The sequence below is a fragment of the Macrotis lagotis genome, chromosome 7, assembly GCF_037893015.1.
Source record: "Macrotis lagotis isolate mMagLag1 chromosome 7, bilby.v1.9.chrom.fasta, whole genome shotgun sequence".
Taxonomy (NCBI): domain Eukaryota; kingdom Metazoa; phylum Chordata; class Mammalia; order Peramelemorphia; family Peramelidae; genus Macrotis; species Macrotis lagotis.
In genome coordinates this window covers 35,082,579-35,096,632 of record NC_133664.1, presented here as the reverse complement: position 1 = coordinate 35,096,632, position 14,054 = coordinate 35,082,579, and the positions used below count along the sequence as shown (strand labels likewise).

At 35.5% G+C, this 14,054-nt stretch overlaps 1 protein-coding gene across 6 annotated transcripts in view; it reads right to left on the bottom strand.

Annotated features, from left to right (window-relative positions):
• SATB1 (SATB homeobox 1) overlaps positions 1 to 14,054 on the bottom strand; it is a 156,966-nt gene that overhangs the window by 74,564 nt on the left and 68,348 nt on the right. For all 6 annotated transcript variants that reach the window (XM_074195728.1, XM_074195731.1, XM_074195730.1 and 3 more), the window contains 2 exons: positions 13,583 to 13,709; positions 12,724 to 12,847 (listed from right to left, as the gene is read on the bottom strand). In XM_074195728.1, the coding sequence (XP_074051829.1) occupies positions 12,724 to 12,847; positions 13,583 to 13,709 (251 nt within the window). The remainder of the gene's footprint in view (positions 1 to 12,723; positions 12,848 to 13,582; positions 13,710 to 14,054) is intronic.

Genomic DNA, 14,054 nt, shown 5'->3' with positions numbered 1-14,054 from the left:
TTCAAGAAACCCTTATCATTTTTAGGATCAAATATATGCATCTAAAATTCTTCACTATCTGGCCCCTTTCCAACCATATTACACATTAGTATCCTACATGTACTTCACTGGGCTGCCATATTGGTCTGCTTCACATAAGACATTCCATCTCCTACCTTCATTCATTTATAATGGCAATATCCTCTGCCTGGCATGCTCACTCTCCTTACCTCTCTGCCTGTGAACAGTCATTAGCTTCCTTTATAACTCAATTCCAAAATTGCTATTTAAGAGAAGTTTCCAAGAAATCTTCCCTGGTTCACCCCAGATGCTGGTATCTTTCTTTCTTTCTACCTATTTTGGAAGTAGCTTACATATAGATGTTTTCTCCTTCATAAGAAAAGCACAATGACTGGCACATAGTAAATCCTTAAGAAATACTCTGGTTGATTAATAATGGATGAAAAAAGCATTTCCTTTGTGCCAGGCCTAAGGGCTGGGTATAAAAATACCAAACTGAGATAGCCCCAAAGGATCAGGGAGCCATCCCTTTCTTATAGAGGAGACAACCTAGACATAAATTGGGAGGGCTAACCATGGAAGGGAGCTCTGGTCTGAGAAGTCCCAAGGATTGTTCCAAGAATAATATAGCAGTCAGATGACATTCCCTTTCTACTAGCAATGGTTTGATTTGCTTAAGGTCTCAAAGCTAGAAGTGGAGAGTTCAGAGACAGAGATGGGATGAGACAGGGATGGGTCTTGGAGGTGGGGGCTAGGCACTGGGCATCAGGGCTGAAGATGACTAGAGATAAGAAGTATGACCCAGGGCAGTAGTGGAGCCCAATGGCTTCCCTAATCTCTCTATGGTTCACCTGTAAAATGTGAGGTACATATATCATATTGCTCACTGCAAGGAGGAAGAGAAAGGAAACTGCTAGAAAAATATGGAACTCAAAAAGTTTATAAAAAGAGGATGTTGAAAACTATCATTGCATGTAAATGGAAAAAAATAACATTAAAAATATAAGGGATAATAGATCCGTAGTAATAACTAGCATCATGTAGCCCTCTGAGGTTTGCAAAGACTTTCCATAGGGAATTTATTTAATCCTCACAACAGCCCTAACAGATAGGTGCTCTTATCCTCATTTACAGCTGAGTTCACTGAGAAGAGCTACACAGCTAAGAAGTATCTGAGGCAGGATTCAAATTCAGCTCTGCCCGACTCAGTCCTTTTCTATTCACTGCATCACCTTTTTGTACCTACCACGCAGGGTTGTTTTAATTGTCTAATGAAAACATATATTGAAACATTATGCAAACCTTAAAACACAATATTAATGTCAGCTATTATTATAATTTCATATAAGGAAACTGAGACCCACAGAGCTTACATGATATACAAGGTTAGACAGGGAGTGAGAAAACCCAGAATACCTACTTAAGGATAAGTTGTATGTTTTTACATGAGTGTTTGTGTGTGTGTGTGTGTGTGTGTGTGTGTGTGTGTGTGTATACAGTCTTTGATATCCTAAAGATGTTACCATCACATCCTTTATTATTTATATTTCCTTAGATTTGGTCTTTGAATTGTTAAAATGAATGACTTGACTTAACGACCTCTAATATCCTGATGTAAGAATGAAAATGATGTGAATTAATCTAATCTTTTGGGATAAAATAGTAAATATATAATATAATTAACATAATCACTCAAATCAAGTGCCTATCAAGTGATGATAATATATGTGCCAGTGTAATTCTCACGATATCAAAAAAAAAATAGGAAAGGCACCTTCAGTATTCCTTCTGAGTTTTCTTCATGGAAAGTTACTAAAATAACTATTTGCCTTTATACACAGGTCTAGAAAGGATTAAGATGAGGCAAATAGAAATTAGGTAGGATACCTAATCCTATAGATGAAGGGAATTTTCCTTCTTTTCTATGCTGGTAGCTCAGAGGAAACGGCAAAGGAATGGGAAGTATAGAGGGACAAGGTAATTGTAGGCCTAATCATTTCAGTAAGTTATTTTAAAGAATATAATGACACTTTCCTTTAAATGTGCCAACTATATGCTTAATACCTTTATACCACCAATTTGGAAATATATTAGAACTTGATATCTTAAGGTACTGTGACTGTCTCGTAGGTATAAAAAATTAACATTCACTTTCTTCATATCAAAGCTGTGACGTATTACCAATCCCATTTTATCAATGAGGAAACTAAGGAGCAGAGAAATAAAGACTTGTCCATAGCCACACAACTGGCAAACTGGCATACACCAGGGCCAGGGCTCAAACCAAGCCGAAGAGTTCTTCTGACTCCTGATCAGGTATTCTTTCTACTATATTTCAAATGTTTAAAGTCATTTTGACAACATTACTAAGAAAGGCCAATGAACTTGCTTTCACCCAAAAAGAAAAATCTCTCTCTCTCTCTCTCTCTCTCTCTCTCTCTCTCTCTCTCTCCTTTCTCTCCCCACCTCTCTGTGTTCACAGTTTAATGTGAGTACTAATAGGTGGAATGGAATAATTAAGAATGATTTGGAAAAGCTTCCTATAGAAGGTGGGCTGTTAGCTAGGATTTGGAGGAAGTCTGGGAATTCAAAGGATGGAAGATGAGGAGGAAGAGAATTCCAGACCTGAGAGCTAGGTATTAAAAGTAGGTTGGCACCCAACTCCTTAGACTTTCAAGTCATTCCTTTTTCCACCAGACTTCATTGCCTTTCTTATATAATTGCAGAATGGAATATCTAGAAAAAGTGTTTCCTCAACCATGTGTGTCCTGAAAGCATGATCATTTCTCTCTGATTCTCCATTTTTAAAAATTATGACAAAACTATGAACAGATACATAAGAGGAAAACTCTACTAGCTGTTTATTTCTAAACTAAGTAGGGTAGTGATGGGGGAATGACTGAAGCAACGTCTAACAGAAAACTTGCTTAAAAACAGGAATTAATTATATTACTAGGAGCTACCACGCTGCCAGGGTTAGAATAACAACAGCAACAGCAACAACAACAATAGGAATCCATTCAGTTAAATTAAATTCCATTTAAATATCAAACATTTATTATTTGTAAATATTTATATTTTTTAAAAAACTCATCATTTTAATTCTTAAAAACTAAAAATCATAAAAATCAAAATTTTTAATGAAAATATTTTATTCTTTGGTTATTTTGTCCAATTCCCCAAAATGATCAAAGAAGACTGAAAACAATAAACTGATACTTTAGTCTGCAAAATGGGATCATTTTTCGAAGAGTGTAATACATAGAATGACCTCTTATTAGATAACTAAGCATGCACTATGAAAATGAAACTGCAATTAAAACTGGAATAAAAATGTTAGGAATGGATTAATCAGCTGGTTTATATCTTGATCCCCTCAGCAGACAGTAAATTAGCTTAATATTTCTTTGGGAACCACTACTGTATGAAAATAGTTTACAAAATATCTAACAATGAAAGGATTGGGAAATGGGAGGGAGGTTAGGAAAGATGACTGAAGAGAATTAAAGAAGGTTTCAGAAGAAGACAATTACAGGCATCTCTAAGTTGCCCTTGACCAACTTTACTTGCTGTCCATAGTAAAACCCCAAGCCCCCTCCCAATAGCCTTGTACATTATGATACCATACAACCTTATACGTTTGTAGCGCCCTTCATGAAAGCATCCCAGGGTGCTTTACAATCATTATGTTCTAAAATTAAAACTGAAGCACATACAATTCCTAATAGAATCATTTTAAAAATGCTAAACAGAACAAATAACTTTTAAGTCTAGATTTAAAAGTCCCAGCAGTCATAGCGTGCCTTACTTCAATTGGCAATGAGCTCCAAAGCCAGGGAACAAATCAACTAAGGGCTCTCTCATGTTATGCTAAAGGCCCTCTTATGTTGTTTACACACTACAATAAACCAGTTTCCAGTGGAAGGAAAAAAAGTATGTGTGCCTTTATATTTGTGTGTATGCATATCCATGTAGAAATACATGTATCTATTTGTATGACCTTTCCCCACCACCCTTTCAGTAGTAGGGGGGGAGGAGCTGGTTCTGGTTTTTTGCAAGTCAAGCATTAAATAAGCCAAGGTAGCGATTAGCCACCTTGAAAACACTTAGCCATGAACACACCCAAAGTTGAATCTGTAATGTAAGAGACTCATGGAGAGGCAAATTCTCAAAAATCTATCTGAAACAATTAATTTTTGGCTTAGCATTAAATTAAGTGTTAAAGATAGTTTAAATGACATTAAGAATGGTTTAATAATCTTAATTGATTTGTTCTCAGATCCTAGAGGGTCCTAAGCTTCAGTTGCCCTCTTACATGCATTGAGGAAAACGACTTTGATCATCTGGTAATTCTCCTTGCATTACTGACTTTAAAGTCAAGGAAACCTGCTGAAATCTAAACCAAAGTCAGTATGGGCAAAACAACAACACCTGAATCCAACAACTCACACACACACACACACACACACACACACACACACACACACACACATATATATATATACATACATATATATGTATATGCATATACATATATATGTATATATATATATAACAGAATAATATTCAGTATTAAGAACTTTTAAAAATAAAAGTGAAAAAATCAATAACTATCTTCAAAATGGTCTAAAAAATCTTTCAAAACTTTTTAAAAAAGTTAAATGCTGTTTTTTAGCCTCATCTATTTAAGAGGCAACAGAGGACTTGTACTGAAGGCTGCTAAGATAGATCTTAACAATGATAAAACCTTAAAACAAAGGGAATGTTCTATGGGAGGGAACTGGTCTGGCTCAGGGCAGGATATAAGTCCAGATGCCGGTACATACTTCATCAGCTTGTTACCTAACCTGTTACTGCAACTCAATGTGAACACGGTAAAGGTGCTGATCTGAAAATTTCCTCTCTGGGAATTCCTGACACCAATGCAATCAGACTTCCAGGCCCCAAACAAAACAGCAGGAAAAAGTCCCCTCTATCCATTCCACAAAAAATAAAAAAACAAACAAACAAGAAAAAAAAAACACAACAAACCAAAATTCCCCTAGTCAAAAATCATTCCTATCTTGATCAGGGAGGACTCAACAGGAATATCATTTATAATATATAACGTGTCTAACTGCACTAAAAATTTGGGGATATTGTGTACATAAAAAAAAGAGTTCATTCCCTGTACTTTCAGAGGATATGCCTAAAATCTGACATCTCACTAATTTAACTACTGTATTGGGGCCCTACCAGTTCTCTAATTTAGTTCACTAAGTTAGAATACAAGAACCTTGTAAATTGATGATGCAGTTGGACTGGGGTTGGTTAAGTCAGGTTGTACTCTAATTATAAAATCATAGCAATACCCCAGAGGAAAAGCCCTTGAAAGATTAAATCCACTTTCAGGTCCCATCCATGAAGCCTGTCCTTGGTCCTATTTATGAGAACGATAACAAGGTCCAATTGCTATCAAGAATTTTAATGCCTTATCAAATTGATACGCATCATCTCTGATTCACATGATCATTGGCTGGAAATTTTGTTAATGCTATGATATGGTTTATGAAAGGATTTAAATTAAAACCCATACAAAAACCTTCATGGAACCTCTGCTTAGCATTCAAAGAATACTTTGCAGGAATATTCACCATTCCATACTTGGAAGAGAAAGGGAAAAGATATCAAATGGAAAAGTTGTCTTAATGAAATTGCCAAATATCTCCTAACCCATAAGATCTGACCATGTCTCCTATAGGGTTTTTCCCCCCGGGTCAAGAGACTAATTCCATATGTAAGAGGTAGAAGTTTTTTTTGTATGTTTGGGGTTTTTTTTCTTTGAGCAAAAATGACCCACCTCTGCCTTGTTAGGGAATCCTAACAATGTATTGCATTAGCAGGCAACAGTATGACATAGGATACTAAGTAATACCTATCCCATGTAGCTATTGTGAGACAATCTCTTTTAAAGCCCCTTTATAAAGGTGAATAATAATTATTTTATTATTGTGGCTCTTGAGGGGTAAGAAGAAAGCTGATTGTCAGAGTAAATCATATCTAAACCTCGCGGATTTCATAAATTAAAGTTTCTTTTTACCTTTCTCTAAACTCAATCTTCCCTATCCAGATTACTAACAGAAAGCATGGCAATAAGTTAATATTACTTTGAAATCAGAATAAGTCTCAAATAAGAGGGGAAAAAAGGAAAAAATTTAAAGCAACTTGTCAAGTAAATGCCTTATTATCAAGTAAAAACCTATAGGAAGATTTAAAACAACTGAAAATGATAAAAAAAAAAGAAGAGTACAGTAGAGAGAGCAATGTATAGAATCTAAAGAGCTGTTACAAAACATGCAAAAAATGTGATTTCTTTTAAATGCATCTTTTCCTTTTTCTTTAAGTTAGAAGGATTCCTATCTCAGATATTTTTGTTTCCTGTGAATTACGGGTTAAGAACAGTAATTATTACCACTAGAGAAGTACCAGTCAGTATAATTGGCAAGTGTTCAGGTATACATGGAGTCCGCTACTTACCAATGTGTTAGGTCCTAATGATAGTAAACGGGCCTTTTGTTTATATGGGGAAAAGAATTCTGAGCTCTGCTGTGATTAATGGTGGTAAGATTCCCAGGCCATCTCACACATACACACACACACACACATGTGGTAAAATTCCCAGGCCATCTCACACATAGACACACACACACACACACACACACACACACACACACATCTATTTAACCTACAATCTAGCTAGATTACAGGATTAATAATGTTAGCATGAGTTCTGAATACTGAGCTCAGGTACATGAAGGGCTGGAAGAAGAAAATTTAGGTCCCAGCACATGGGTAAAAGGGCAAGCTTTCCTTCCTCTTCTGAATTCCAGGTTTCTCTCAAATCCACAAATCTATTATTTTTCTTTTGTTTTGAGAATGTTTCTCGTGATATCTAGGGCTTCCACGGTGGTGGTGGTGGTGGTGGTGGTAGAAAACCAGAGAGAAAGAAGCATTTTTGGCTATGGTCATAACGATAATGATGGTCATTCTATTCATGTGATATTATTATTTATGTTTTTCGTAAAAGTTTTAAGGAGCATGTCTTAGCTTACCATTAAATTAAATAGGGAAGGACTTAGAGATTTATTGAAAATTGCCCTTTTGGATGATAACCTTTTTATATTAAAGCAAAACTTGGTCCCTCCTCTATTTCTGTTATATAATCAAGCATCAGTGTCCTAAATTTGTTTTTAAATTCCTGTAAAAATAAACGGTGCTTGCATTTTAGGGAGTATTGTAAATGTTCTCAATAAAAGGAAAATTCAGAAAGTAATTTATAATTTATGCTCCATAAAATGTAAAAACTTAAAGTATAATTAAATTTTGATAGATTAGTTGACCTTTGTAAATAAAAGAAATACTACTGACAAATTAATTTTGAGAGAATCCCCCCCCCAACATGGAGATGGTAGGGATCTACTCAAATGCTCCAAAAAACAGTCACCTGATCATTAATATTGTCTCTGTGGTTAACAACTTGCCTAGCACAATATATCTGCACTAAAATTTTTGCAAATCAGATATCTAGGAGGAAAACATTCTGAAATAATGTGATTTTTGCTTGTCTCTTTGCTTGTTCATAATTTTATAGCCTTGCTGACAAATTTGGCTTTGTTCGTAAGGGAGTAATTTTATTGACTAATAAATAGAATACAAGGAATGTTTTATCATCAAATATAAACAGGAGCCTTTTAATGCATCACTGTGTTATATCTACATATATTATACATGTTAACCTATACCAATGTTTAGATATATGTTACAGTTTCTAGAATACTTGTTGTAGGATGATTGTATAATATGTAACCATGAATATTAACATTTAAACTTTCTAAAATCTCAAGTGAAAATATCACCAAATTTAATATTTCTATTTCACATGAAAGGAAGACACTTCTAATAAAATTGGTATTTTGAAAACTCTCATGATACCTAATAATAACTAACATTTGTATAGTACTTACTTATATGCCAGGTCCTGTGATAAGTGCTTTACATTATAATTTCATTTCAGCCTAGGAGGTAGGTGCTATTAGTATTCCTATTTTACAGATGAGGAAACTGAGGCAGATAGAAGTTAAGTGACCTGCCCAGGGTCACATAGCTAATGAATGTAATTCAGGTCTTCCAGACTCTAGGACCTGGCTCTATCCATAGCACTGCCATTACTTGATACTATATTGAATTCACATGTACAAAGTACTATAAGTTAGCAAACTGCTTTCAGATCAACTGGGGAGAGGGGAGTTGAAGGCCTAAAATTGATCATTTCCAGAACAAGGAAGGCCAGTGACCCCCTAAATGATTTGACCAAAATAATTGATTTGGTAATGCTAGAGATAAAGTTCAGCTTTCAGTTCTTTTATCTCAATACCTGTGCTCTTCTCATTATATTACCCAGCCTCTCATGCCCTCTTTTCCAAAAGCCAATGGGTGTATTCTGCATCTCTCATGATAACTAGCTAAGACACAATTCTAAGCTTAAGTATCCACAGCAATTTTGTGATTACATGACCACAAATTCTACATTTAACAACTCTTTATTGCAGCTTAGTTGTTTTAAAATCAAAATTAAAATACGGTGCTTCCAATATTATTTGATTTTTGGCCAAATTATAGAGAAGTATAGAAGGTATTTGGGGATTATCCATTAGAAGGCAATTAAATCATAAAATATGGCTAAACTAAAAAATGTGTTATAAATAGTGAAAATATTTTTATATAAAAGTTAACATGTATGAATTACTTTGGAGGAGCTGCAATTACATTGGTATGTCTCTCTCCGAGCCAGATGCAGATAACAACTCTCCCCCCCCACCACTGTTTCTGCTTTGTGTCTATCTCTATCTATCTCTGTTCTCTCACATATATATATACACACACACATACTCACATTCTCATTCTGAGAAATTCTTCACTATGACCTTCCATAAATCATTCATAGCAGATAAAATAACGATGGTTATAATGGGAATAAACCCTTTAAGGTTCTCAAAGAACTTTAGATGATCTCATTTGATCCTTGATGGCCCTCATTTTTACATTTGAGGAACCTGAGGCAGATAGGATAAAGGACCTGCCCGGGATCACCCAGCTAATGAGTATCCAAAACAGGATTTGAACTCAAATCTTCATGTCTCCAAGTCTAGCACTCTCTCCACTGTTATGGTATAATATACTCAATATATTCAATAAAAGCCGATCTATAATAATAGTTTTTAAATGTATGGACAGGATTTGGAACCCAAGGAATGAGCAGAGTGAGCTAAATTTAAGATTACTTATAGAATAATTGAGTATTTGTTCAGGAGTTGCTAGAATAACATCTATTTTAGAATTTAAAGAGGTGGTAGTAGAAGCAAAGGGATAGCAGACAATTTCTACTCACTGGAAAATCTGCCCACTACCCTTTAGGCTCATGGGAACATTCCTGGTTGGCTCTCTGTAGGTAATCTGACATGGATTGGATTCTGGCTTCTTAAAGCAACATAATAAAGCTTCATTGTGTTTCTGAATTCAGACAATGCTAGAATCTTCTCTTCAATAATATGAATGTAAGGAAAATATGTGGGTTTTTTTCGAAGTTGTGGGCGAGGGGAATTATAATAGCTTTTGTCAATTTGAGGGGCTATCAAGGAAGTGGAATTTGACTTCTTCCACTTGGCAGAACTAGGAACAATGAGAAACCCTGTCACTTTAGGCAAGTCAGGGAAATTCTCTCAACTACAGTTTGCTCATTTCAAGAGCTGAGAGGATTGGATTTGGTGGCCGCTAAATTCTTTCCGGGTCTTTATGATCCTCAGATCTTAAATCAGGAAGAGGTCTCATCCCCCCTCAACACCCCTCCCCCCCACACCTTGCAGTAGGTCCTCAAATAAATGCTGCATGATCCCTTATTGAGAACTATAGAAGAAATACCCAGTTGGAACCAGATCCTATCAGAGGTTCTTTCTATTTCTGAGATTCTGTGATTCATCCTCTCCAACATCACACATGGGCAAGAAATGTCATTTGACATCTCAAAATCTGGTGGTTTTCCATGTCAGGTCCTTATCAAATACACTCATTATCCTGCAAGTATACTCCAAATCACACACTCAGACTAAGAAACAGACTTTCACTATCATACCCTTTCCCACAAAGCCCAACCTTAAGGAGAAAAAAAGAACAGCTCAGGGCAAAAACCTTTGAAGGTTGGAATTCCGTTTCTTTGACCAAAAGATAGAGAGAGGGTAAAAGAGAAAGAATGGAGAAAAGAGATGTTAGGAAGAGCTAATAGTTAAAATGTTCTGGGCTGCTGTTTCCCATGAGAAAAACAGTCATAGAACATGGAGGAAATAAGAAAAATGATAAGTCAGAAAAACAAATGGCTGCCAAAGGTTCGAATGTAGAGAAACAGAAAAAAGTAATCGTCCCTCCAAATTTGGAGGACATCCATACACACCGTGTCCCCACATCTGAAATGGCATATTTAAAAAGCCAACCCAATTTAATTCTGACCTGACTTTGAATTGCTGCCACTGATGATCTGTGTGTAATTTTCTCAAAAGACAAAAGCAAATATGTAGTCCAAAGTCGTCAATGAAATTTAAATGACTATCCTAGTCTCAATGTTGAAGGCCTCCAGAATGCCACAGTCACCAAACACAACCTTTATAGGAGACGACCCAAAGTCATTTACGCACTAATAGACATACTTAGGACAGTTTCACTTGTTATTTTTTTCTTTCTAATACTTGACTGCACTTCATTCATTTCCCAATTTAGCATTTAATATCATCCTTGTAATTACTAAATCTGAACTCAGCATGTTGTAGGTAGAACATTTGGTTTGCCTTTGAGACCGCTGAAGAACTAGTTTAACATTTCCTAGGCCAACATATGCAAGGTAATCCAAATACAAATCCAATAATTTCTCCAGAACCCTGCAAAGGTAAGAGATGACTACCAATACCTGACTAAAAGACCTAGGAATTCTAGAAATTTCTTTTGGCTTTTACAAGTTTCTCCGCTTTGAGCCGGAAAAAAAAAAACAACAAACCCTTTCTGATCATTTTTTAAACTTTCAGATTTCAGGAGTCACGTCCAAGGAAACCTCCTGGATTATTCACAAAACTGAGTTTTCTATGTAAATGCCAAAGATGCTCAGTTTGCCGCCAACTTGACTGGATCTGGTCATGTTCCGCAAACTACCTTTCTCTTCTAAAATTGGTGGTGGGGGGGGATAAATGAAAGAGAAGGAGAATTGGGTGAAATTGTAACTGAAAACTCAGAAATATGGCTGAGAAATGTGTCAACATTTCAGTTATGTGATTTATAAAATATAGCATTCATGTACTTAACATGCAGCTATTGCACACCTTAAGCTACTGAGTCAAAAATCTGAGCATTCACTTGCAATTTATTCTGTCATCTTCTCTTTGTGCTGGCAAAGCTGATGGGACCAGGGTTGAACAAATGCTAAATCATACTAGGTTACTTCACTAAACAGATGGAATAGAGGGAATTATTATTATTATTATTATTATTATTATTATTATTATTATTATTATTAATTTCCAATTATATAAATGATTGTTCTAGACACAGACCTGCAGGCCAATTCAATTTATAAAAACTTTTCAAAAACCTTTATCAAACTCATTTGCAAAATCTTAATAATGGTAAAATTCTGGAAGAAGACAGTAAGGACACCAAGGTTTTTATTATCCTGTAATCTGGTGCATTAAAAAAAATTCAAAATATTCCTATCTGACCCAGAAGCTACTGAATTGTTTATATAAATGCATCTAAAGGATGTTGCTATGACATATATGCTTACTATCTAGTCCTAAAACATGAACATAAGGACTCCCATTATAGCAAGGTAGGAATGTTCTTTGAAAAAAGAGGAGTAAATTTCATTATCAAAAGCAATTTTCTTTCTTTTTATCTATCATAAGCCCAAAATTGCAACAGAATTTCTACAGGTAATTTAAGCTAAATTCATGTTCAAAAATTAAAATAAAACAATAAATCTGGGGCTTCCCTTGAAGTTCTTGACCATTAGACATCATAACAGAGAAAAAATAAGAGCATATACTTCAAGGAAACTTAAATCAATATCATAAAAATGATTAAAAAAATTTTTAAGTCTAAAAGGATGAAAGTATTCAATCCTTAGCCATATAAGTAGGTAATCGAAAGTTTCCTTTTCTATTAGATGATTTTCTTTTCTTCTAGTTCTAACAGTAAATAGCATTTCTTTTCATTGCAGCCTAGAACCTGATTCTTATTTCACTTAACATTCCCAGATGATCTTATTTTGTAAATTACATTTAAAACTAGCCTAAATTAAATAGTCATCTCAATTTAGTGACCCTTTGACAACAATGGAACCATTTTACTCCTGTGAGGAGAAAAGGTCCAATTAAAATGCTTGAAAATTGAAAAAAGCAAGCTCACTGGAATGGTCTTGTCCTGAATTGATTTTTTTGAAAAACCATGTTTCCTTTCAATTTTCTCAAGTTATATGCAAGTTATATACAAAATGAATCACGTATATTTCAAAAGAGTGCCAAGTAGTTAAACCATTTACGTTCCTGGCCAATTCGGGCTTCTGATACCAGTTGCTTTAGAAGGTAGCGCCAATGGGGGCTGCCTGTATATGGTATTTCATTATTGATCACACATTAGGCTAGGTACCTGGGAGAGGGGACACTCCTTGGCCAATGAACTCTGGTTCATATCCTTCAGTAAGTCCTTCAGAGCATTTCTTACGGTTGTGTGAGACCATTGTTCAGGAGGCAAGTCTTCTAGTTTAGGGCAACTATTTGAGACATAGATTAGAAAGGGGATTATTACAAGATTGCATCCTGCTGCAGAACATTCCTTTAAGACAGACAGATTTCATTTTGCGCATCAAGCAGATGCATCTGGAGATTGCTCTCGGTCTCCTGATTGTTCCGATTAGTTAATTACTTTATACAACACATCTGCTGTATTGATGCATGAATTATACATCAGCTGCATGTGGCGACTATTTTTTCATGTTACTTCTACCTTTCTGCTCTGATGCGCTTGGTAAGACAATTTAAGGTGTAATGCTTTCTCATGACCGATCAGGAAAAGCATTAATACATTAACTATTTTCTGTTCGTTACCGTTCACATGACTTAAAAAAATAAGAAGAATGCAGTCCCAGTGAAGAAGTCATTCTATCACAAAATGTACACAGATGGCACTGTTCATGATATGCAAAAATATTTTTCTCTTAAGTAAACTTTATGTAAAATGCCTTCTTGTAATGCATCATTTAATTGACTAAAAGCAGCAGTAGAGTTGCAATATGATACCTACAGAAACCAATCAATTAAAAGCTAGGAGGGGGGGGGACTGTAAAAGTTCTCTTTCACAGTAGAAGTTGGAGAACAGTAGGACAAGATGAATTTGGACTTAAGTTTTCTAAAAGCCATGCTAGATTTCATTTTGAAGCTGAGGAGCCATAAAGGACTAGGGAGGCAGGGTTCCTTTCTCACTTCCCGCCTGCTGTCACCGGACTCACCTGTGTAACTGGATTTTCAGTGTGACCACATGATACACATCTTGCAGCATGTCTGCAACAGTAGCATCAGGGGCATCTGTCACATAGGACAGTGGAACTGGATTCCACTTTCCAACTTGGATTAGCCCTACAGCAGACAGAGAGAAGAGTGCAGACTCATTAACCCTTTAGTCAAAAAAATGATACTGGGACCTTTCCCTATTTCCACCTCCCTTTCTCAGTGATAGTACAATTCTTACCCAACTCATTTTAATCCAAAGGGTAGCATGCTATTGAGATATTTACATTTTATCTTTCCAGATTATAATAGAAATACTACTGCTTTTTAAATAAATAAATAGAAGCCTGTCAACAAAATTTATATATAAGATCATATTTTCCCCAACTTACAAAAAGTTCTAATACAACAGAACTGAACCAGTTCTAAACAGCTTTACAATTTAGATAAGAATCCTTACTGCAATGGGAACCA